The following is a 23,749-nucleotide window of genomic DNA, read 5'->3' on the forward strand; positions in this document are numbered from 1 at the left end:
AATCACTCTGACTAACAATCAGGCAGAACCCTACGGAAGGCAAAGTCTAAAATGTCTACTCACCGAGATCTTGCCACAACAGTCTACAAATACTATCAAGTTCCTGTTGTTTGTGCTTAATAAATAATAATAATAATCCTTGCATTTGATATAGGGCTTTTCACTTCTAGACGTCTCAAAGTACTTCACAGAATATACTGTAAAGTGAATTGACTGTATATTTTGTGGGCAAAACGCGGCAGCAAATTGCACACAGCAGTGTCCCACAAACAGTCGTGGATTGAGTGACCAAATTATTATTGTTTTTTTTTTCTTGAGGGATTATTATCAGACTTGTGGAGTAAGGAAACTTGCCCAAGGTTTCACCCTGCTGGGAATCGAACCCAGGTCTCTCGCTTGCAAGACGAGTGCTCTAACCACTGAATTATAGGACTGACTTATGTAAGAGGTGCATATTTTTGATGAAAATATGTTTGGACTTTCCAATTTTCCTTGCAAAATGTCACCATCCGTCAACCCATTTAGCAGATGCTGAAACTTTAGCAGACTTGCAGAGCTCACCATCAGTCTACACCTGTACTGGCAGAGACATATTCTCTGAATGTCAGTAAATTTAGTGACCAGAACAGAATAATTGTTCTCCTGCCAAATATTATTGTAATATTTCAATATTTTAAACATTAAAATTGTGATCATGTTCTTGTTCTATGCACACAATACACATCAAGGATTGATATTTTGTGGAAAGTCAAACCACTTATGCCAGTCTATCTTATTTTTCATAAATACTGATTTCCCCTGTGTCTATGTACTTGTAAACTGTTTTTTTGTTATTGAAGTGACAAGAATATTTCGCTTAACACTTGTATAGTGTAAGATCTGCTGCGTGAGAGTTTCCAGATATGAAACTGTTTAGTATGTGATTACTAAAGCTGTGTCCAACATATACTTCAGTATAATACAGTATATATTTATATAGCCCCTTTCACATTGGGAAACGTTTCAACACGATGGCTGAGGATAGGAGCCCAAACAGGTAGTGGTGAGGGGAAAGATGTCTGTTGATGTCTGAAAGATTTCCCTGAATTTTGTTTACTTTGACACCCAGTAAGAAGTTTTGAATAAGAGATGCACATCTGCAATAACTGGCTTCTTGTAGATTATTTTTAATGACCTGGTGAAAACTTGATTAGTTATACACTGAATCCATCTTATTATACAAGTACTTTGTTTACTTTTCTAAAATGTTGTGCCCTTGAAATTGTCAAAAGGGATGTCACCTGATGAGAATTTTTGGGATGTGGTGAAGGGATTTTCTGGTAAACATTTGCTCTCTTAAATATGAGAATCTGCCCATTATTCTCTTAATCTCTTTTATTGAATGTATAGAATAATTGCATTGTTCTGTTGTGTAATTTCCTTTTGATGTGAATGTTAATATGGTTCTTATACGATAACTGACTAGGTTTTAAGAATGTTTTGTTGCTGTACATATTGCACAATAAATAGATTAATGTTAAAGCTGACTATTATGAATTGAGTTACTTGTGTAGGTCAAGCTAACCTTAAAAAATAAAGAGATATTGAAAAGTGAACTATTGTTAAACATACACGTCAGAAATTTGAAAATCAAAGTGGAGGATGTTGGTATTCAGTGAAGCACCAGATCTTAAAGACAAAAATGTTGCAGACTTGAAATCTGGTCTGTACTAAATTTAGTTGATTTCATTAGGCAGTAGGTGGGTTGCTCCAATTGACCGTAGCACTAAGGTGTTAGCAAGTGCAAAAATTACCAGGTTTCTTATTCACGATTGCTATACAGAGTGCCTTGCTGCACAATAGCACATGCTCACCAAAGTTAGACTAACTCATGGAAGGATCTTGGAGCAAGGAAGGAGGCAGGAGTGTGTGTTTAGTGCCCAATAATGCCTTCCATTAACCGGGAGAGGTGCTTTCCCCAAATGGAAATGCCCAGACATCCCTGCAGAGGAAGACTGAGGGACATTCTAGGTGTGCATAAGCTCAGTCAGGCAAGGAACCTGAGTGAATGTAGATTCTCTCTTAGATTGACAATTTATACTCTATAAGAGACAATACACCTAATTGCGTGTGTGTAACGGGTATACTGCATGTCTACTAAGTAGGCTTTGTTCCACCTTGGCTCAAACCCTCTATGTTCCCCTTGGGAGTGGTGGAAAGAAAGATGAAGAAACATTGGCAAAAGAGATTGTTTTAATATCAAAACAAAATTAAAGTGATCTGGAAAATATTGGAGTATATGGGGAAATGAAGCAAATTTGTGAATGTGGGAATGTTCACACACTGGTATTTATTATCAGTAAAAAACAAAACTGAACGGAATTGCTTATTTTAACCTTTAATCACCTCACTGATTTTGATGACTGCTTGTTTTTGTGTGGAAAATGGTGCTGTGTTCAGTTGGCAATTTAACTATCCTAGATTCACTATCTTTGAGTGCTGGTTAAATATTGTTAATCGAGGATTTTCCTCTTAGGACCTTTCCCCAGATGTTTCAACTTGTTAAGGGTAGAAGACTGTTAAGTGATGGCCTTCTACTCTTAGTGACAGATTTACTCTTGGTAACATAACATGTACTCTCTAGTGGAGTCCTGTAGCTCAGTGGTTAGAGCACTCGCTTTGCAAGTGAGAGACCTGAGTTCAATTCCTGGCAGGGCGAAACCTTGGGCAAGTTTCCTTACTCCACACGCCGAATAATAATCCCTCCAAAAACCAAAAACAATAATAAATTGGTCATTTTCAATCCACGACTGTTTGTGGGACATTGCTGTGCGCCATTGGCTGCCGCGTTCGCCCACAAATATACAGTCAATTCACTTTACAGTGTGTTCTGTGAAGCGCTTTGGTACGTCCTCCCGACGTGAAAAGTGCTATATCAAATGCAAGGATTATTATTAAAGATTTGTTTTATGATCCTGGGACAGCTGTTTTATAGTCATAAATTATGCAAAGTCTTTACAGCTCCAACGGTCTTTGTTGCAAAACTTGTTTCATCAGTGATTCACACCTTCCTAACCATTGCATCCTTTCGCCCACTTGTTGATGGAAAGTCCAGATACCTGAGCAAGCCTGTATTCTGCAATGGATTTGGACCTTTGAGTGCTGGTTAAATATTGTTAATCGAGCATTTTCCTCTTAGGACCTTTCCCCAGATGTTTCAACTTGTTAAGGGTAGCAGACTGTTAAGTGATGGCCTTCTACTCTTAGTGACAGATTTACTCTTGGCAACATAACATGTACTCTCTAATGAGAGATTTGTTTTATGATCCTGGGACAGCTGTTTTATAGTCATAAATTATGCAAAGTCTTTACAGCTCCAACAGTCTTTGTTTGCAAAACTTGTTTCATCAGTGATTCACACCTTCCTAACCATTGTATCCTTTCTCCCACTTGTTCATGGAGTCCTGTAGCTCAGTGGTTAGAGCACTTGCCTTGGGTTCAGTTCCAGGCAGGGCAAAACCTTGGACAAGTTTTCCTTACTCCACACGCCTAATAATAATCCCTCCAAAAAACAAAACAATAATAAATTGGTCATTTTCAGTCCACGACTGTTTGTGGGACATTGCTGTGTGCAATTGGCTGCCACGTTTTGCCTATAAATATACAGTCAATTTACTTTGCAGCATATTCTGTGAAGCGCTTTGGGACGTCCAGAAGACGTGAAAAGCGGTATATCAAATGCAAGGATTATTATTATTATTAAATCTTTCAACAACTGACAACAACTTGCACTTGTATAGCATCTCTCACGAAGGATACCGTCCAAGAGTGCTTGACAGTGGCGGAGCACGACGCTTAGCTGTAGGGAGGTGGGAGATGATCGTAGGCATGGTTGAAGAGGAAGGTCTTCAGGCGCGATCTGAAGATGGGGGAAGGGGCATGCATGGTGGAGGTATAGAGGAAGTGGGCTCCAAAGTTTTGGGGGACTAGTGGCTGAAAGCATGGTCAACAATGGTGGAAGAGGGCATGAGGGACATGCCAAAGGCTTGGTAGACATGTAATATACCTGTCACACTTAAATTAGGTATATTAGGAGGCCGGAGCCAGTCGAGCGGAGACAGCAGGTAGTGGGTTGACGAGTAAGCAGGTCATACAGGTGGGGAGGAGCCAGGACATGAAGGGATCTTAAAGTTGATCCATTCAGCGATAAGGAACCAGTGGAGCCTGGCCAGAACTGGTGTGATGGGGGTACAGAGTTTAGTACGGATGCGTATGCAGGTGGCGGAGTTTTGGATCAGCTGGATCCTGTGTATGGTGGTGTTGGGGAGACTGGTAAAGAGGGCATTTGAGAAGTCGAGTCGGGAAATGATGAACGCATGGACGAGTGTTTCGGTTGTGTCTGGGGAAAGGTACGGTCGGAGGCAGGCAATGTAGCGGAGGTGGAGGAAGGCGGTCCTGGTAAGGGACCGGATGTGGGGAAGGAAGGACAACTGGGTCTAACCTGACGCCTAGGTTACACACCGGTTCAGTGTCTTCCAAGGAGCTGAGGAGCAAAGGGATTTGGGAGTGCAGTCCGTGAAAGTGGAGTGGAGCTGTGGGTGACCATAGGTGAGGTCGAAGAGGTGGGATTTCAAGACGGATAGAGACAGGATGAGTTGGAGGATAGTGCAGGAAGTTCCAGGATTGGGGGCATTATGTTTGAAGGCTTAGCCATTGTTGGCGCATAGAGGGACAGGAGCATGTAGCAGGAGAGAGGGAGAAAGCTGCTAACGCATGAAGTGATTTATATAATAAATAAAAGGAGCATTTTTTTTGCAAAGTCATAGAAAGTGGTGTGCAGGTAAATATGGTCAGCAAAATTAAACAGATTAGTATAATTTTAATCTCAAACCGCAGTATAGTACATGACTCAAAGTCTCAAAGCTGGAAAGTAGTAACTTTGGATAACGCTCACAGTGGTTCTATATCTGTATCTTAAGTTGGCATGATTCCAGTGTAGATGAGTCTGTGTGGCAAAAACAGCCTTGAATTTGTGAAGGTGCCAATTGGCAAGAATCCTGCCACAACAATTGTAATGATGTTTGCAATCTGTTCTTGAACCCGATTAACCCTGAGAATATTTTTGTCAACTCTACTGAATTCTGGACAGTACTGGCTGTGAATTCGTTTTTTATACAGAACACAGTATTTCAAAATCTGCGCGGATGATTAACCCCAGAGCAATAAATTGCTGCATTCTATGAAGATTCAAAAAATCCAGAAGCAATAATGATGAAGGGATTTAAAATTTGAAAGATATAACTCTTCCAATGACGTGTAAAAGCACCAGCCAATGAAGACTAGGCTAGACAGATTAGAGAGTTATAGATTCAAATCCAGGTGTTTGTTGGTGATGATAATAATAATCGATCTAGCTGATCATGGCAAAAGTACTAGTTGGCAATACAATTGAACCCAGCATCCCTGAGTTACGGAGAGGAAAATCAACCGTAAATCCTGGCCCTCGTGCAGAAATCTATATCAGATTAAATGCGTGTGTATGTGTGCGTGGATGTCGGGTGAGGACATGGTTGAGCTTCTTCTGTGACGCACTTGGGCAGCCTCCCAACACTCAGTCAAAGCTTACATGAATAATGACCACGTGGGTGAATATTGCATGTAGAATTGTACCCCAGTAGAAGGATGAAGTAGTCTGATGGCTTCATGAGATTGGCCATAGGAGAAAACTGAAGTTTTTTTTTAAAAAAAGTAAATGTTTTGCTGAAGGATTAGGCTCTCCAAGACTGGAGCTGTTTAGAAGTGGATTTGCTTTTTAGGCATAAAACACAAAAAAAAATGTGCTGCTATAACTCCTTAGTTTAATAGATTAATGTGACTTGTGCATTTGGTAGAGGCAGTGTGCTATTTTTAAAATAATTATTTTGACCTGAAGCCGACCTTGGTTAAATTAAGAGCATGTTACATACACTTGTTGTGGTTGCAGATGGGAGTTTTTCGTGGAAACTTGGATGTTTTTCCTGTTGCTTGCTGGCATTTGTCCTAGAAAATATTTGACAGCATTCCACATAAGATCAGAAACAATTGACTGCATCTTATCTGACGAACTGTTACTGTTTAAACAACCTTTCTGATTTTGGTCTCTTCTTTCCATTGGTTGATGATGTGCTCATGTAATTTGTACACTCATGGCACTGATTCAGCTCTTCCAGTGAATGTGGGAAAAAAAACTTGCAGCAGTAAAGCTCCTCAGTCGAAAATTATCATAGAATAATAAAGAATCCTAACCCACTATAAAACAGATAAAATCAAACAATTCAATTAGAAGTAAAACATAACTTTTAAAAATAATAATTTATCTATCCTCGCTCTGGTATAATTGCCTTCCAGCAATTTATAGTGGGCTACATTTGAGAATGCAAGATTTTTTTGTCCTATTTAATCTAATTCAATATTTTGCCTGTATGATCTTTTTTCCAAAAAATTGCAAAGTTTGTTATTATAAATTATTTAAATTCAGAAATTTTCATTACAATTTACATGCTTACATTTTATGTTGGGTGGATGTCTCATATCGCTCCCACAACTGCCTTCATGGAGGGTGGGGAGAGAAAGGAAAATGACAGCTGACTGGGAGCCCAATTAATCTGTCGTTGTATCAATAATGTAAAATTACATTCTACATATAAACAGATCATCTACTTTCAGATATTGAATTCTTTTCAAGAAGGGACACATCTTGGAATGAGACTTGGATAATAAATCTTGGATTATCCTTTAAACTATCCAAGATGCTACCTCATGTGAAAGCCTCTATATAAATGCAAGTTGTTGCATTTGATATAGTGCCTTTCATGTCATGTGGATATTTCCAAGTGCTTCGTGGGACTTACAGTTGATGTGTAGTGACTGTGTAATTGTATACTCCTTGGAGGTGTTAAGTGCATCTCCCTGGTGCTGAATTGGCTCCAAGGTGCCGTGCTTGGTAATGAAATGTTGGAATTGAGTCAGTCCTTTGTGGCTCACATTTGTGTTGTCACGATGATTCCCTTCTATTGCTGCACTACACATTCCAAGGGGGGATATAAGTGGGATCTCCTTGAAGCAGGCTGTTGTAAGGCTACGTGCTTGGCATGGAGTGTCGGAATTGGGTTGATCCAATGTGGCGGTCTCTATGGTTCTGTTTCTGAGCCTGGCAGGCCTGCAGTACTCTCGCCCAGCCAGCCTGGCTCATCAATAGGACTTGGAAAGGCGGACTAGTCACCAGGAGCAGGTATTCTTCCCATTGAGTTCCTGTTAACCCTGTAAGCCAAAGCCCTACCTGTGGTATAGGGGTTCTAGTGGTGGAAAACTTTTATACGTTCAAGCATGGCGAAGGGTTACTTTCAACCATGGCATGTGTTAGACCAAAAAAAGATGTATTCATAGGTGAACAAATGCTTTATCACATTGAAACGTCCAGAAGTGCTTCAGAGTTTTCTGTGTAGTGACAGTGTGTATGGACAAAGTTCACCTCTGTAAAACATTATGCGGTGCCATATTTTGTTGGCAGTGTCACCAAACTCAACAAATAATGTCCTGTCGTCTTTTGTTATTTCAGTTACTTAGCATAAAATATATGGTTAAAATTACAATAGGAGGAAAGCATAGATGCAGTGAGAGAGGGAGATTGCAAATTTGAACTTGAATTTTGTAAGAGTACTGCATGTAGAGAGGTGTTAATTACATGATCTGGCGACTTGAAAGTTAGGTATTTGTTCATGAACTGTTCATTTGTGTTAGTTTGCGCCCCGTATCAGAATCGGGTATTTGCAAACCAGATTACACCACGTTTTGGATTCAGTGCAGTTATAATTATGTTCCCTGTCCAGATGTTTGCATCAAAATAGCTTTTTCAAATAACTTGTTGGGGTACAAAATGTAGGCTGTGCAATTGCAGTTTATTATACGCTGAACTGCAAAGCGAAGTGACTGTGTATTTTGTGGGCGAAACGCGGCAGCCAGTTGTGACCAGCGACGTCCCCACAAACAGTCGCGGATTGGAATGACTGATTTATTATTTATTTATTTTTGTGGGAGTATTCTCTCCTCTCGCAATCGTTGAATGTCGTTTTCACCCGGACACAATCTTGGCTGCTGCGCACACTCACCGCTATTCGCCCACAAATATACAGTCAATTCACTTTACAGTATTTTCTGTGAAGCGCTTTGAGACATCGAGAAGATGTGAAAAGCACTATATCAAATGCAAGGATAATTATTATTATATTAGAAACCTTGTACTTGATCTAATGCCTTATCATGCCAGTGAAACATCTCAAAGCGCCTCACAAGATTTACTGTAGGCTGTAGTGACTGTGTATTTATGTAGGTGAACGTGGTGACCAAATTTCGCACAGCAAATTCGCACAGCACATCAAACAGTCAGCCATGAACTGAAATGACCAATTTTATCTGGGTAATTTTTGACCAGTACCATTTTCAAATATTGCCATAGGATGTTTAACATTCATCTGAATGGGATTTGATTTAATGTCTTACTTCCCATTGTCTCTTTGCATGACACTCTTAAGCTCCTTGAATGAGATTTTTTGAACTGGTTGTTTGTTATGCTATAAATAGCACAGTGTATATGTCCATAATAAAGTGGATTGAGGCTGGCCACACTATATGCACTTAAAACTCTTAACTATATCACTTCATGCAGAGAATGAAGCAGTTCTTAACTGTTAAAACCATTAGGAGAATGGTTTTAAATGTACCAGGAATTCAAAACAATCTTTCCCGAGACATTTATTTGAACAGAAATCTTTAATTGGCCAACAGTTTGATGCAAATTGTTAAGCTTTTGTTTGGTGCCATTGTCATGGCATCCTTGCTAATTCTCAATTTTTATTTTATGACTTTCTTGCCAATGTAGGAAAACTATTAATATGTAGATAATCTGGTGGTGCTTGAAGTGCACTGAGCCATAGGGTAGAGGAGGTGCTGTTTGGTTGTTTTTAAACATTGGTCTATTTTGCACATTGTTACCTGCTTATGTACAATATAAAGCAGCAAAGCCCACAGAGTTTTAAACTGCTACATTTTTTTGTTAGATAATGAGCCAAGCCGAGGGACAACAGAGAAGTCTTGTGCAGTCGATAGAATCCCTCCCAACTTCTGGCCCAATGTCTGCATTGGATCAAGATTTGCTGCTTTTGAAAGCGACCTCAGCTGCTACTATGAGCTGTCTTGGTGAATGCCTGAATATTCTCCAGCAGAGTGTACAGCCAGCAGTCCAAAACAACAGAAGAACTCCATCAGGTTAGTGTGATGGTGTCAGACTAGCAGGGCGTAGTGTATTTAGATAGTTTTCTTTTAGGAAATAACATTATGGGATACAGTACATAGATAGTTTGGGACATATGTGCATGCAACCGCCAGGAAGGTGGAGGGCAAACTAGATGGACCTTGGTCTTTTTTTTGTCTAGCATTTCTTATGTTCTTATATATCTCACCCTTTTAGTTTTACATTTTCTCATAACTGCTAGCAATGCTGCTCTGATAAGTTCACTGCCTTCACCCACACCCACCCCGACTTTTTGACCTCTAACCGTTGTAGTCTTCTATCGAGTAGATCAAATAAAAGTTTGCGTCTATTTAAAAGCTTCACAGATTCAGGCACTGCTGCGACAGTTGTTATATGTTGTAATTCTTTGGCAGTTGTTATACATTGTTATTCTTCTCCTGTTACCAATAAAACGGTTTCAGATGTTCTGGGATTTCTGCAGTTCTTCCTGAAATTGCTGGAGTTAATGAAAGTTGATGGAATAGTCTTTAATCTAATGGATTTTAACCCCGAAGTCAACACATTTGCTTCATCAGTTCATATCGTTGCATGAAAGATAGCTTTTGCGTGGACAGCACCTGAAATGCTATGTCCTAGGCAGAACAAAGTATAGTTCAGCCATATTTCTTTTATAATTGATTTTCAACTGGCAGGATAAGAATAAACAACCTTTCCTTTCTTACATCCATGAAGTAATTATCTCACATAAAAAGAATAATAAAATACAATCTGCAGATTTGTTATAGAAGACTTTAACATAATATTGATTAAAACTTGAATTTGTTATGGACAAAGATCTTCAACAATCTTTAGCTACAATGACAAGTCATCTTGACATTTTTCTCGTTACATCACCATTTTTAACCATTAATCAAAATGGTGTCTAATCGTCATAAGCATTTCTTAACCATTGATTAAAATAATTATTTCGACTACATGGGTTAACATATTCACAATTTCAATTATGAAGCGGGATTACATGTGTGTATTATATTATATATATATATAGATTTGTTTGGGTGCGCACACAGATGGCCACACACAAATTTGCACTCTTCTGTAATATGGCAAGGCACACATTGTGCTTTTAAGAGTTAGTTTTGCTGTTCAAAGTTGAACATCTATAATAATCCTGGCATTTGATATAATAATAATACTAATAATAATAATAATCCTTGCATTTGATATAGCGCTTTTCACGTCGGGAGGACGTCCCAAAGCGCTTCACAGAATATACTGTAAAGTGAATTGACTGTATATTTGTGGGTGAAACGCAGCAGCGAATTGCGCACAGCAGTGTCCCACCAACACTCGTGGATTGAAGTGACCAATTTTTTTTTCTTGAGGGATTATTATTAGGTGTGTGGAGTAAGGAAATTTGCCGAAGGTTTCACCCTGCTGGGAATCAAACCCAGGTCTCTCACTCGAGAGGCGAGTGCTCTAACCACTGAGCTACAGGACTCCACAAATATTCTAAGGAAGTCTAAAATAGGCACAAAAAAGAGATCTTTTCTCTATCCCAAAAGTCGATGGACGCACCTCTGATAATTCAGCACTCACTAGACATTTCACTGGACTGTCAGTCTAGACTATTAATCTCAAGACCTAATATTGGGCTTTGAGCTCACAACCTTCTAACCCAGAAGTCAGGGAGGAGCAATTCCTACTGAGCCACACTGATTTCCTAAAATACTAGAAAATCAGCACTAAACATTTAAACATTCCATTAGAGCGTAATCTTAACCAAACAGTTGTTTTCTTTAAAATAGGCAAGACACATTAAATGACTAAGAGCCTGAACAACAAAGTCAGCAACAAAATTCATTGTCACATCTTAGGGATATTGATCAGATCCACTGGCATATCAAAAACTACCACATTTCATTTGGTTGTCAGTCTGGTGAAGGAACAATATTATTGTAGCTTATATATGTATTAAATTTAATTAGCTGAAATACTTTTCAAGTTCTGAAGCAGAGATTTAACACACTTTAAATAGAGAAATGTAGGCCTGGAATAAAGAATTGATCAATCCGAAACACTTGTCCAAAATCTAGAAAATTTAAATTGGTTGATCTGCAGATGAGAGTTCAGGACTTGCTGCTACCTTCAGCACCTTAACACGTCATGTTGAATGTATTAGTACCTTAACACGTCATGTTGAATGTATAGTCAAGCAGCTGTTGCTTGATTTGCTGTCCAATAACTGTCATTGAGTGACAAAATAGTGCTTGATTGCCATTTCTTTTGTGTAGCTGATTGTTATACAGTGCAAATATAGCTCCACAGATCACGCATCAGTGTAGATAATTGTGTTTCTTACCATTCTCCGTTCCATTCACTAAGCAAAATTGTTTCTTTTTTAAATGTTTTGTAAGTGTCTGTGAGAAGTGGGTTCCTATTACATAACTTGCTTCTCATTCATTCTTTCTGTCATTTTTGACGGTTTTAAGACTTTTATCTGAATATTTATTACCCTGCAATTTATCAAAAATGAGTCATTGTGTCTTGGATGGGGAATGAACAATCTACAGTAGGTCAACCCATCATTGTGGTCACAGGCCTTCACGGTTCATCGGTGAAGTAGAATCTATGTTATACAGAATGTCAGTGTCATACAGAATCTACTTATAATGATTTTTTTAGCTTTATAGTTTAAGAATCTGACCAAGTCTGCTTTTCTCCATTTTTCTTCCATTGACCGTCTCCGACACTACCTCACCCCAACACTCCAGATGATAGAGTACTCTGCAGCTCATCTTCTGTTAATCCTCACCATCCTTTGTGAGCCCATCGCTCCCACCCTCACTCAGCTCCATTGGATCCCTGTCCCCCAGCGGATTAACTTTTAAGATCAACATGCTCGTCTACAAATGCCTTCACAGATTGCACGACCCTATCTCTTGTGACCCTTCTCCCCTAACCACATCCTCTGCTCTACCTGCACGCTCTTGACAAACGAGCCTTCAGCAACTTTATCCCAATCCCTTTGGAACTTTCTTTCAATATTACTCCCTCTCACCTTTTCAATTGAACCTGAAGACCTGACTCTGATAATAATCCTTGCATTTGATATAGCGCTTTTCATGTCGGGAGGACATCCCAAAGCGCTTCACAGAACACACTGTAAAGTGAATTGACTGTACATTTGTGGGAGAAAGCGGCAGCCAATTGCGCACAGCAATGTCCCACAAACAGTCGTAGATTGAAAATGACCAATTTAATTATTGTTTTTGATTTTTGGAGGGATTATTTATTATTATTAGGCGTGTGGAGTAAGGAAACTTGCCCAAGGTTTCGCCCTGACCTGCCTGGAATTGAACTCAGGTCTCTCACTTGCAAAGCGAGTGCTCTACCCACTGAGCTACAGGACTCCACAAATTGTGATTGTGCTTTAAACCACATTCATCCCCGGCTTCAAATAGTGACATAAATTTCAATTACAGCAAAATGATTATGTAGGGTAGAGTAACGGTGTGTGATTGATTCACTTGCAGCTTGGGAAAAACAATGACCATAAATAAAATAAACTAGAAACATTGCATTGGAAAGAGGGTGGAAGACAGACATGAACTAAGATTTTTTGGGTTTGATATAATGCATTCTCATGTCGCCAAAATGTTTCACGGATATACTGTAGAGTGGTGTGGCTATGTATTTTGTGGGCAGTTTATCAGGCAACAAGTCTTTAACTTTGTTTTGTACACGAGTGGGAGAGAGATCCTAGAAGAGTTTACCTGAATATGGATTTGTATTCAAATCTTGGGTTTTGGATGAAGTTATGAGTCGAGTGGGATGGAAATATTTTACATGAAAGGGCACTAAACTTGAAGGCAGGTTTAGCAATTGTTGAGTGATGGAAACTTTATTTGCGATTAGAAGATTAGAGAGGTGTATGATGTATACAATGGAGCCATCAAACATAAGATCTTGGAAAGACTTGAAAGTGACACGATGTACCTGTCTCTCTGAGAAATTGAGATTGATGAAAGTGATTGTATTTAAAATTTGGACATAACAATGTACTGTAGCACTCAATTTAGAGAATGGCAGGGTTGGGAGATCAGAGGTAATAATAATCCTTGCGTTTAATATAACATTTATAAAATCTTTGAGACGTCTCAAAGCGCTTCAAGGAATATTTTGTAAAGCTGTGTAGTTTATGAGCGAAACACAGAAGCTAATTGCAGAGTGCCACAAAGAGTTGGGGATTGAGTGACCAAATTTAAAAGTGACCAAAGCTAGGGTGGGGAAGAGGGATGAAGGCCATAGAGGAGTTTCTTACTTGGGAAAGAGGGAGCTTGCTGTGAGGAAATGCCACGTCACTCGATGGCTGCCCTCAGTTTTTCACCGGGGCAGCCGAGGGAAGCTTTGATCATCTGTCCTGATAGTGAACCACAAGACGCTGCCCTCATTTTCCGCCTGTCTTTCTCTTTCTCTGCTCTCTCCCTCCCTCTTTCTGATTCTCTCACTCCCATTCTCCATCATGCTCTCTCATTCACTCTCTCCCCCTTTCTCTGTCAATCAGTCACTCTCTCCCCTCACGCTCTCTTCCCCCTCTCACACACTCTCTGATCTCTCACCCCACACAAACACACACACATCCCTTCAAAATAAATCAAAAAAAATTTGGTCACTGAATCCACGACTGTTTGTGAGACACTGATGTGCGCAATTGGCTGCCACATTTTGCCGAAAAAATGTACAATTCACTTTACAGTATATTCTGTGAAGCGCTTAGAGACATCTTGAAGATGTGATAAGGTGTTGTATCAAATGCAAGGATTATTATTATAACTATCTGGCAGCAGCATGAGCTGGCGGTTGGAAGGACACAGTGGGTGAGGAGACCTGCGTGCCTTCCCCTCAGCACCAGAGGGATTCCCTAACAGACTGCAACGCATTGTGCTGCGGGGCGGGGAAATAATGTCGCCCATTGCTTAAGTCTGTCAGAGAGTCCCTCTCGAGCTGAGGGGAAGGGAAGCAGGACTCCTAACCAACTGCATCCTCCCAAGTACTGGCTCCTGATGCTGCCATGAGAGGAAGGTTGGCGAGGGAGGGAATGAACGAGTGGGCTGGATGAAATCATCTCCGGGCTGGATGCTGCCTGCGGGCCAATGGTTGGACCACCTTGATTAAAGCTATTTCGCCTTTTTTTGGTAGATACTGGTTTAGGATGGCAAGGACCAAGGTCTCGTTCAGCTGAACAGCTGAAGAATGGAAATGTGTGCTCTTCACCTTTGATGCCTTCTAGCAATGTAAACATTGTATGGTCTACAATACCTGATCAAGTCACCCTAGGTCTACATCAGCCCCCAGAGGTAAGATGAATAAGCTGTTACACTGTGAGCATGTAAATAAAGAATTTTGTTTGCTGTTATTTTGATTTTAATCATGATTTCCTTGTACCCTTAAATTAAAATTGGAGAAATTAAGAATATAGTTGAATTGTGATTTAAGCAGCAACAACAGCTACTTGCATTTAACTAACACACTTCAGGTAGAGCATCAGAGGATTTTTGAAGAGAGGACGATGATGAATTTGAAAGGGAGAGGAACATTGCTGGATTGTAGAGAAAGTTTGACAGCATTCACAAGCAAAGGGGTTGGGTGGGGGCAGAAGCTAGGTGAGAAGTTGAGTCAATAGGAGTTGGTGGGTTTCATATTGGAGATGAAGGTGGAAAGGGATGATGGAGAAATGGGACAAAATTGTGGAAAGCATGGTCAGTTGAAGAGGTAGGGCGCTGGGGGAGGAGGAAGATAGTAAAATAATTGTTGGATTTAACATAGCACCTTATGTTGTTGAGATGTCTCAAAAGCACTTCACAGGATATACTGTAGAGTGTAGTGACGATTTTGAAGGTGAAGGTGGCAGTTGATTTGCGGACAACAATGTCCCACAAACGCCCTGAAGAGAATGATCAATTTTTATCTATGGGATTGTTGGCCAGGACATCAGGAGAAACTCTCTGCTCTAGGAGTTGCAGCTGGGTGAATTTCATTGATTTTTGGCCGATGACCTCTTCACATTTAGAGTTGAAGGAGCTTTAAGGGGAGCGTGAGAGGAGATGACCAATGGTGGAAGAGAATAGCTTGGCGATGTTTTTGGTCTCCAGGATGAGGTTTCGTGTCAGAAAGAGTGAGGTGATCTTTTCTGGGGGAATAAGGCAGATAGATTTGGCAGTGAACCTTGATGCAGTTTTTAATCCGGCCTCCGTGACCCCATCACCCCCACCCTCGCCGGGCTCCAATGGTTTCCCATCCCAAGATTAATATTTGAAGGAGTAGGCTGCTGTCCCGTGGGGAAATGGCATGGATGGCAGGTAGTTGAATGAGAAAACACATTTGTGAAAGAAGACTATGAAGTGACGGAATCAATATTGATTATTTGAGGAACAAGTTTGGGGTCTTGCTAACAAGTTTACGATTATTTGACTTTTCCAGCAACTGGTTTGCAGATCAACTGGAATGCTATAAGGAAGTGCCAGTTTTGTGTCCCATAAGTGTAAATACCTTATCTGTTTTCGTCTTGTTCGACCCTCAACTGACCTCTCTCCTCCATATCCATACCATGATCTGTTCTGCCTTCCCCCACCTCCGCAACATTGCCCGACTCTGCCACTAGCTCACCCTCAGGGCGCCAAAACCCTCATACATGCATTTGTCACCTCAAGGCTCGACTACAGAAACGCTCTCCTTGTCGGCCTCTGCAGCTCTTCCCTCCACAAGCTGCAGATCATCCAGAATTCTGCAGCTCATGTTCTCTCCCGCACCAGGCTCTGACCCCATCACCCTCGCCCGGCTCCAATGGTTTCCCATCCCTCAGGGGATAGAATTCAAAATCCTCGTCCTCACTTTCAAGGCCCTTTATGGCCTTGCCCCCTCCTACATCTCTGCCCTGCTGATCCCCTATCAACCTATAATAATAATAATAATCCTTGCATTTGATATAGCGCTTTTCACGTCAGGAGGACGTACCAAAGCGCTCACAGAACACACTGTAAAGTGAATTGACTGTATATTTGTGGGCGAACGCGGCAGCCAATTGCGCACAGCAATGTCCCACAAATAGTCGCAGATTGAAAATGAAATGAAAATATTATTGTTTTTTGTTTTGGAGGGATTATTATTAGGCTCTGTGTGGAGTAAGGAAACTTGCCCAAGGTTTCGCCCTCTGCCTGGAATTGAACTCGGGTCTCTCGCTTGCAAAGCGAGTGCTCTAACCACTGAGCTACAGGACTCCGTCCACTCCCTCCGCTCAGCAGGCTCTGTCGGTGGCCGGGCTTTCAGCCTCTCTGCCCCCACTCTTTGGAATTCCATCCCACAATCCCTTCACCTTGCTCCCTCTCTTGCCTCCTTCAAGGCACGACTCAAGACCCTCCTTTTTGACCGTGCCTTCAGCCGACCTCCTACCCCCTCTACCCTTCCTTATCCCAACCCTGTCCTCCAGGCTCGGGTCCTGATCCCTGACTGTTTCAGCGCCTTGGGATACCCTCCCGACGTGAAAGGTGCTTTACAAATGTAATTTTGTTGTTGTTGTTGTTGTTATAAGTGGATTTTCATAGGTGTGTTGGGACAGATGGGGGGGTGGGAGGGAATTGCAAAACTACCTGGTGTAATAAGATGTTGCAAAACATCTGGACATAGGATCTTACAAATGAAATGGTGGCTCTTGCTAATTTATAGCAGCTCACTGAAAGTGAGGCATGGGCAAGTAACCAAACCTTTAAACCAATCCAGAGTCTAAATGTTCTTTCTATAAACTAGCAATACCTTTTACTATTTTTATCCATAATTTTTGCCTGATCAAGTGTGTGCACTAATTCAAGACTCATCAATGGGCATTAATTAATGGGTATTTACAAAACAGAGTTTGATAGATAAATGCAAGGTACTACATATAGGATCCAAGCATAGGAAACACAAGTACTCCATAGATGGGATAATCATGCCAATGGGGAAATTGAAAGAGATCTAGGGATGTCAGTTGACTCATCGCTCCCAATGTTCACTATGGTCAATGCGGTTTGAGGCAGCAACAAACAAGGATTTGGGGCTATATTACTTAATTATTTCAGTACAGATCCTCAGATGGCATACTCGGGCTATACAGTGCTCTGGACAGACCAGACCTTGAGTACTACATACAGTTCTGGGCAGCCTAGGCCCTAGAGACAGTGCAGTGGAGAGAAAGAGGATGATCCCCAGTGTTAGAGGAATGAGCTATGACCTGGGCCAATAGAAAAATGTGGACATTTTTGCAAACAAAATTGCAGTGAATCTTGTGGGGGATTGTGGAGGCCTTTCTTAAACTTTTCGGGGAAATTGTTGGGGCTGATTGGTGCTATTGGGTACATTTTACTTCTACATTTTTTCTCCTTATTGATAAAAGACTAAACATAAGGAAATAACACATTTTATTAATTGTTTCTTTAACAAAGACTGAGTGGCCATTTTGTATGGGTGTGGGCAGAGGGGGGCACTAGTGAGGCTACCACCTCCTGGATCTCTCTCACACACACTCACGCGCAGAGAGAGAGACACGCGCAGAGAGAGAGACACGCGCAGAGAGAGAGACACGCGCAGAGAGAGAGACACGCGCAGAGAGAGAGACACGCGCAGAGAGAGAGACACGCGCAGAGAGAGAGACACGCGCAGAGAGAGAGACACGCGCAGAGAGAGAGACAGAGCGAGACATGCGCACTCACAGTCACCGATAATCACAACAGCGGGGCCTCTGAGTGTAGACCATATACCCTTTGCACCGCACTGTGCATGCGCATCCGGAGCCGCTTCGCCCACAGTGACATCGGGTAAACAGCGCGAGCGGCCCACGGGCCAGAAACTGCATTTGTGGCAGGGTTTGTAGTGGACGACGAGGTCCATTGTGGCAGAAAATACGGGAAAGGTGTGACCGCACTTTTCTGTTGGCCCAGGCTATGAGAAACAACTAGACAGGCCAGGACTCTTCAGTCTTGAGAGGGAACGACTCACAGAGGTGTAAACCCAGATCAATACTTTGGGATCCACCAAGACAGTAGAATAAAAGGACATGAGTTCAAAGGCGTAAATGTTATTTTCAGGGCAGATGCTAGGAAGCTTTTCTTCATTCAGTGGATAATTCTAGCAGTAATTTGCACCTTTTCATGTCATCAGACATCTCAAAGACATCAGACATCAGACATCTCTCTTCACAGGATATACTGTAAAGTAGATTGAATCTGTTTTTTGTGGGCATAATTAATGACTAGATCAGGTTATCAGTTAGAGTGTTTGAGGCCAGAACATTCAACTCATTTGAAAAGCAGTTTGATGCTGTGATGGGGGTTGATAGGATGGATATTGTGGAAGAATGAGATCAGATAAGCCAATAAGTCTTCTTATCCAACAACAATTTGCATTTTTATAGCGTGCTTCATGTGGAAGCATCACAAAGCTCTTAAACTCCAAGCCAGGCAGCACAAATGTTAATGGAGACCGACTCCCGAAATTATCATAGGTGTCAATCATGATGGTCTCCTTGCTAATGGTGTGTTCAAAGCCCTCAAGCCATTTGGGGTGCAAACATTGGTCTGGAAATCTTTTTGAAGATATTAAAAGGCTCAGTGTACTGTTGGCTTTCTAACATTAAAATGTTAAAAACAGTATTGGTTGTGTTGTTTGGCTTGGTACAAAGTGATGTTGAAAGGAATGTTAACCAGGCACTCAGATAAATGCAGTTAAACTTCTAGTAAATTTCAGTGCCAGAATGTTACTTTCTCAAAGATGGTATTTGGATTTTAGCTTGGCTACCGTCAGTATGAGCTGTGATGAACTGTTCATGTTCCTAATATACGTAAATTACCTTGATTCCTAAATTCAGTGCAAGGTAGTTATATTTGCAGATGTTAACCAAGCTGGGGACGGACAGACTGTGGAATCTGAGGAAGCAGCCAAGGTCTTGCAAAAAGAGATCTAATATGTACCTGGCCTGATCATTGGAAAATGTAATTTAATACAGATAAATGCAAGGTATTTCAAATAGGAACTAAAAATAGCAGGAATATGTACTTTATAGCTGGGCTAAAACATGCTGAGGGGTGAGTTGAAAGTGATCAGGGTTTCGTCATGTCTAAACAGTGTGAGTAACAATAACCAAAACAAACAGAAGCTTTGCTTAACCAATTAGGTTCTGATTTCCAGATGTCATGTTTGGCCACAGGTAGAGTTGTGTCTACAGTTTTGGTTGCACTCACATAAGAATAGTCCATGAACAGTAAGGAGGAGAGGCATGAGGATGATCTCCAGTTTCAAAGGGATTGTTTTTAAAAGTGGAGTTTAATATAACATATAACTCTCACTTAATGTTGTTGGATATGAAAGATTTGAGGATATTTATTCATGTTATAATAATAAATAAAAATATTTATTATTATGTTCTACAAAATAGCAGCTACTTGTATTATAGCACCTTTCACATAAGGATAAGCCTTAAAAGCACTTGCAAAATATAATTGCTAAGAAATGAAATTAATCTTGTTGTGTAGACTATAGGCAGCTTACCTGTACCAGCAACATAAACAACAAAGATATGAGGGGCCTATTAATTTGAATTTGGGATGTTGAGGGAAATATAAACTGACATCCCAAAGCAGTGCTAGAGGCGTGTTGCATTGTCGGAAGTGCTGTCCCTCAGATAAGACATTAAACCGGGGTCCCATCCACTTGTACAGGTGGATATTAAAGATCTTGAAAACAGAACGGAGTTTCTGCTGGTGTCCTGGCCAATTGTTTCATGGTAATTACTGTGCACAAATTGGGCCACCATGTATGCCTAGAAATAGTCCTGTAGCTCAGTGGTTAGAGCACTCGCTTTGCAAGTGAGAGACCTGAGTTCAATTCCAGGCAGAGGGCGAAACCTTGGGCAAGTTTCCTTACTCCACACAGAGCCTAATAATAATCCCTCCAAAACCAAAAACAATAATAAATTGGTCATTTTCAATCTACGACTGTTTGTGGGACATTGCTGTGCGCAATTGGCTGCCGCGTTCGCCCACAAATATACAGTCAATTCACTTTACAGTGTGTTCTGTGAAGCGCTTTGGGACGTCCTCCCGATGTGAAGCGCTATATCAAATGCAAGGATTATTATTATTATTATTATTATTACTCCTGGAAAGTGCTTTGAGACGCTTTGATAACATAAGGTGCTATAGAATGCAAGGATTATTAATGATTGTGATTATTTTTGTGCCTGAAATTGGGTTTTCCCAAGGCAATAATGGATTTATAATTGCGAGAACCAATGATTAGAAGTAGTGCACAGATGGTAAACCTGAAAAAAATGCTGTGAAAATTGTTTATGGAACTTTGCAGGTGCAGATTAGCTGCTGTGTATGCCTACGTGACAACATTTACTTTCATTCCAAACCCATTTTATTTGTAAAAGGCTTTGAAACTATCATATGGAAATATAACAATTTGCACTTCTCAGAGCTCTTAACAGTGGGGGAGCTTGACTCCGAGCCAGGGGAAGTGGGGAGGTGGCCATAAGCACGGTCAAAGAGGAAAGTTTTCAGGTGGGACTTGAAAGAGGGGAGAGGGGGGGCAAGGCGGAGGGATTGAGGGAAAGTGTTTCAGAATTTTGGGGCGTAGTGGCTGAAAACATGACCTCCGATGGTGGGGTGGAGGGTGCGGGGGATGAGCAGTTGAGCGCCGGGTGGTGGAATGAGGAAGTCGGAGAGGTAGGGAGGTGTCAGGGAGTGAATGGATTTCACTCCGTTGGAGGGCGCTATATAAGTGCAAGTTGTTGTTATATTCCATATCATAGTGTATAAATATGGTATATAAATGCAAATTATAAGAAATTATTACTAATCTCTTCAAGGAGTTCACAATCATTAGGTGAAAAATATACATATATATTTATAACCAAAAATCAACCATTATACTATAGACCTCAGCAGTACCCCAACACACACTCTCTGGTCCCTAAGCCTTGGCTCTTTCCAACCTGCGCCTAATACTTTCTGGAATTAGGTAAACAGGAGACGTCCCTCCAGGGAGAGAATGTGCATTCCATTCCAACGGTCTATCTGAATTTCCATGTATAGGTGGGATGCCTGGAACTCTTGTGTGTTTGATTTGGATACTCTTAAGCATGGTGAAGCACTGTCTCGTGCGGCGTTCCTCAGGGCTCTGTCATCGGTCCCCTCCTCTTCACCTTCTACATGTGACGTCATCCGCAGACATGGGGTAAATTTCCACATGTATGCAGATGACACCCAACTCTACCTCTCTCCCTCCACCCTGAAGTCCAGGACGACTGGCGTCCTGACTGACTGACTGCCTGTCCGACATCACGTCCTGGACGAGGGACAACTTTCCCTAACTCAACGTCAGCAAGACCGAGGTTCTCCTGATTGGCTCGCGCCAGCGCCTTCGCACCACAGGCGCTGGCAGCATCAGCCTCCACGGCTGCACACTCAACCTCACTAAGCCAGTCAGGAACCTGGGTATCTTGTTTGACCCTGAACTGTCCTTCTCCCCCACATCCGCGCCATGACCGGCACTGCCTATCACCACCTCCGCAACCTTGGCAGACTCCGCCACTGCCTCACCCCTCAGGCTGCCAAAACCCTCACCCACGCATTCATCACCTCAAGGCTCGATTACAGGAACTTCCTCCTCATCGGCCTTCCCAACTCTTCCCTTCACAAGCTGCAGATCATCCAAAACTCTGCAGCTTGTGTACTCTGGCGCACCAGGCTCCGTGACCCCATCAGTCCCACCCTCACCCGAATCTACTGGCTCCCCATCCAAGAGCATCGAGTTCAAGATCCTCGTCCTCACCTTTAAGGCCATCCATGGCCTTGCCCGCTCCTACCTCTCTGACCTGCTGCCTCCCTACCAACCTGCCCGCTCCCTCCGCTCATCAGGCTCGGTCGGGCCTGCTCCATGTCTCCTGCCCTACCATCGGTGGCCGAGCTTTCAGCCTCTCTGCCCCCACACTCTGGTACTCCATCCCACGGACCCTTTGCCTCGCTTACTCCCTTGCATCCTTCAAGGCTGGTCTCAAGACCCTTCTCTTCGACCGTGTCTTTGGTCTCCCTCCCACCTCTCTGCCTTCCCTCACCCCTCTGCCTTCCCTCACACCAACACCACCCCATGCTCGGGCCCCGACATCTGACTGTTCAGTGCTATGGGACATCCTCCCGATGTGAAAGGCGCTCTATACATGTAATTTTGTTGTTGTTGAAGGGTTTCCTTATGTGTCAGACACCCGGCTGACCAAAAAGGAATCAAGCCCCATCATCATACTCTATGAAATGTTGTATTACATTTAACCATCAGATGGCACTACACACAACAAATTATTTAAAAATAAGCATGTTTTAGAAGTCATAAAATGTCAGTTTTACAGAAACTTTAGTGCAATTTTGCTTATTTTAAATATAGCTTTTTTCCCCTATCTATCACTGCTATCAAATTGCAACAAATATTAGTATACATTATCACTTAGAAATTAGGGAAGTCCATTTTCATTTGTATTAAATAATGTATCTATCACCAACTCACCCACAAAGTTAAACCTACTGAATTGCTTTAGTGTACTTTTTTAATGCGGTCCCTGTTTGTATGACTTGCATGTGTTTTTAACTGTGCAATTGATAGATAATTGCCATGATATTGGAAGCAATTCATCAAGAAAAGTATAAACTTCCTGCGTCATCCAAAGCACTTTTAATGCAGCAAAAAACAAGCTCAATATGATTCATACCCTCTATATTTGCACTTAGTGAGTATGAACCATGTTCCTGAAATTACCTCCTTGAGTGCTGTCTGGATCAGAGCTCCAGCATGATTCATCCCCATTTGAAATCTTTTCTTTCTACTTTCCATTTTGTGGAAGGAGAAACTTTCAAGTTTGCTTTTCTAACGATATTTTTAGCATAGTTGATAATTGCCATACAGGTTGTTGGTTTTTTTATGCGTCAAAGAAGGAAGATTGCTCATAAATGTATGTATTTGTTGGTACTGCTGGAGGTCCAACGGTGTTCTGGCCAAATAAACTTGTCCAAGGCATGGGAAGTATTAAAATTGGAAAAACTGCCTTTTATTGAGCTTCATTGCAGTATTGCCTCTGAGGTTTTGGACATCTTCCGACATTTTTAAATATTTGCCCTTTGGTAAACTTTAGAGGGTTGGACCTTATTCTTCTCCCACTCGTAGTGTAATAAGCAGCTGCAGTGTGCACTAAATGGATTAAACTGGAACAAATTATTTGGTTTCCAGCTGATGTTTTGACCGCTATTCCAACCTTGCTCTTTCTGAATATAGCCTTGAGTGTTATTGCTAAAATCTATGCTTGTCCCCTTCTGTGATCTTAACTGGTTTACTGGATGTTCGATCTGTGTGTTTTGCCCACAAAATACACAGTCAATTCACTTTACGGTATATTCT

The 23,749-nt window shown here is 41.5% G+C and overlaps 1 protein-coding gene across 1 annotated transcript in view; it reads left to right on the forward strand.

The window, feature by feature from the left end:
- LOC103176266 (oxysterol-binding protein-related protein 10) overlaps window positions 1-23,749 on the forward strand; it is a 113,726-nt gene that overhangs the window by 40,725 nt on the left and 49,252 nt on the right. The window contains exons 6-7 of the mRNA XM_007889701.2: window positions 9,075-9,282; window positions 14,471-14,628. Of these exons, the coding sequence (XP_007887892.2) occupies window positions 9,075-9,282; window positions 14,471-14,628 (366 nt within the window). The remainder of the gene's footprint in view (window positions 1-9,074; window positions 9,283-14,470; window positions 14,629-23,749) is intronic.

The sequence above is a fragment of the Callorhinchus milii genome, unplaced genomic scaffold, assembly GCF_018977255.1.
Source record: "Callorhinchus milii isolate IMCB2004 unplaced genomic scaffold, IMCB_Cmil_1.0 Scaffold2, whole genome shotgun sequence".
NCBI classification, from domain to species: domain Eukaryota; kingdom Metazoa; phylum Chordata; class Chondrichthyes; order Chimaeriformes; family Callorhinchidae; genus Callorhinchus; species Callorhinchus milii.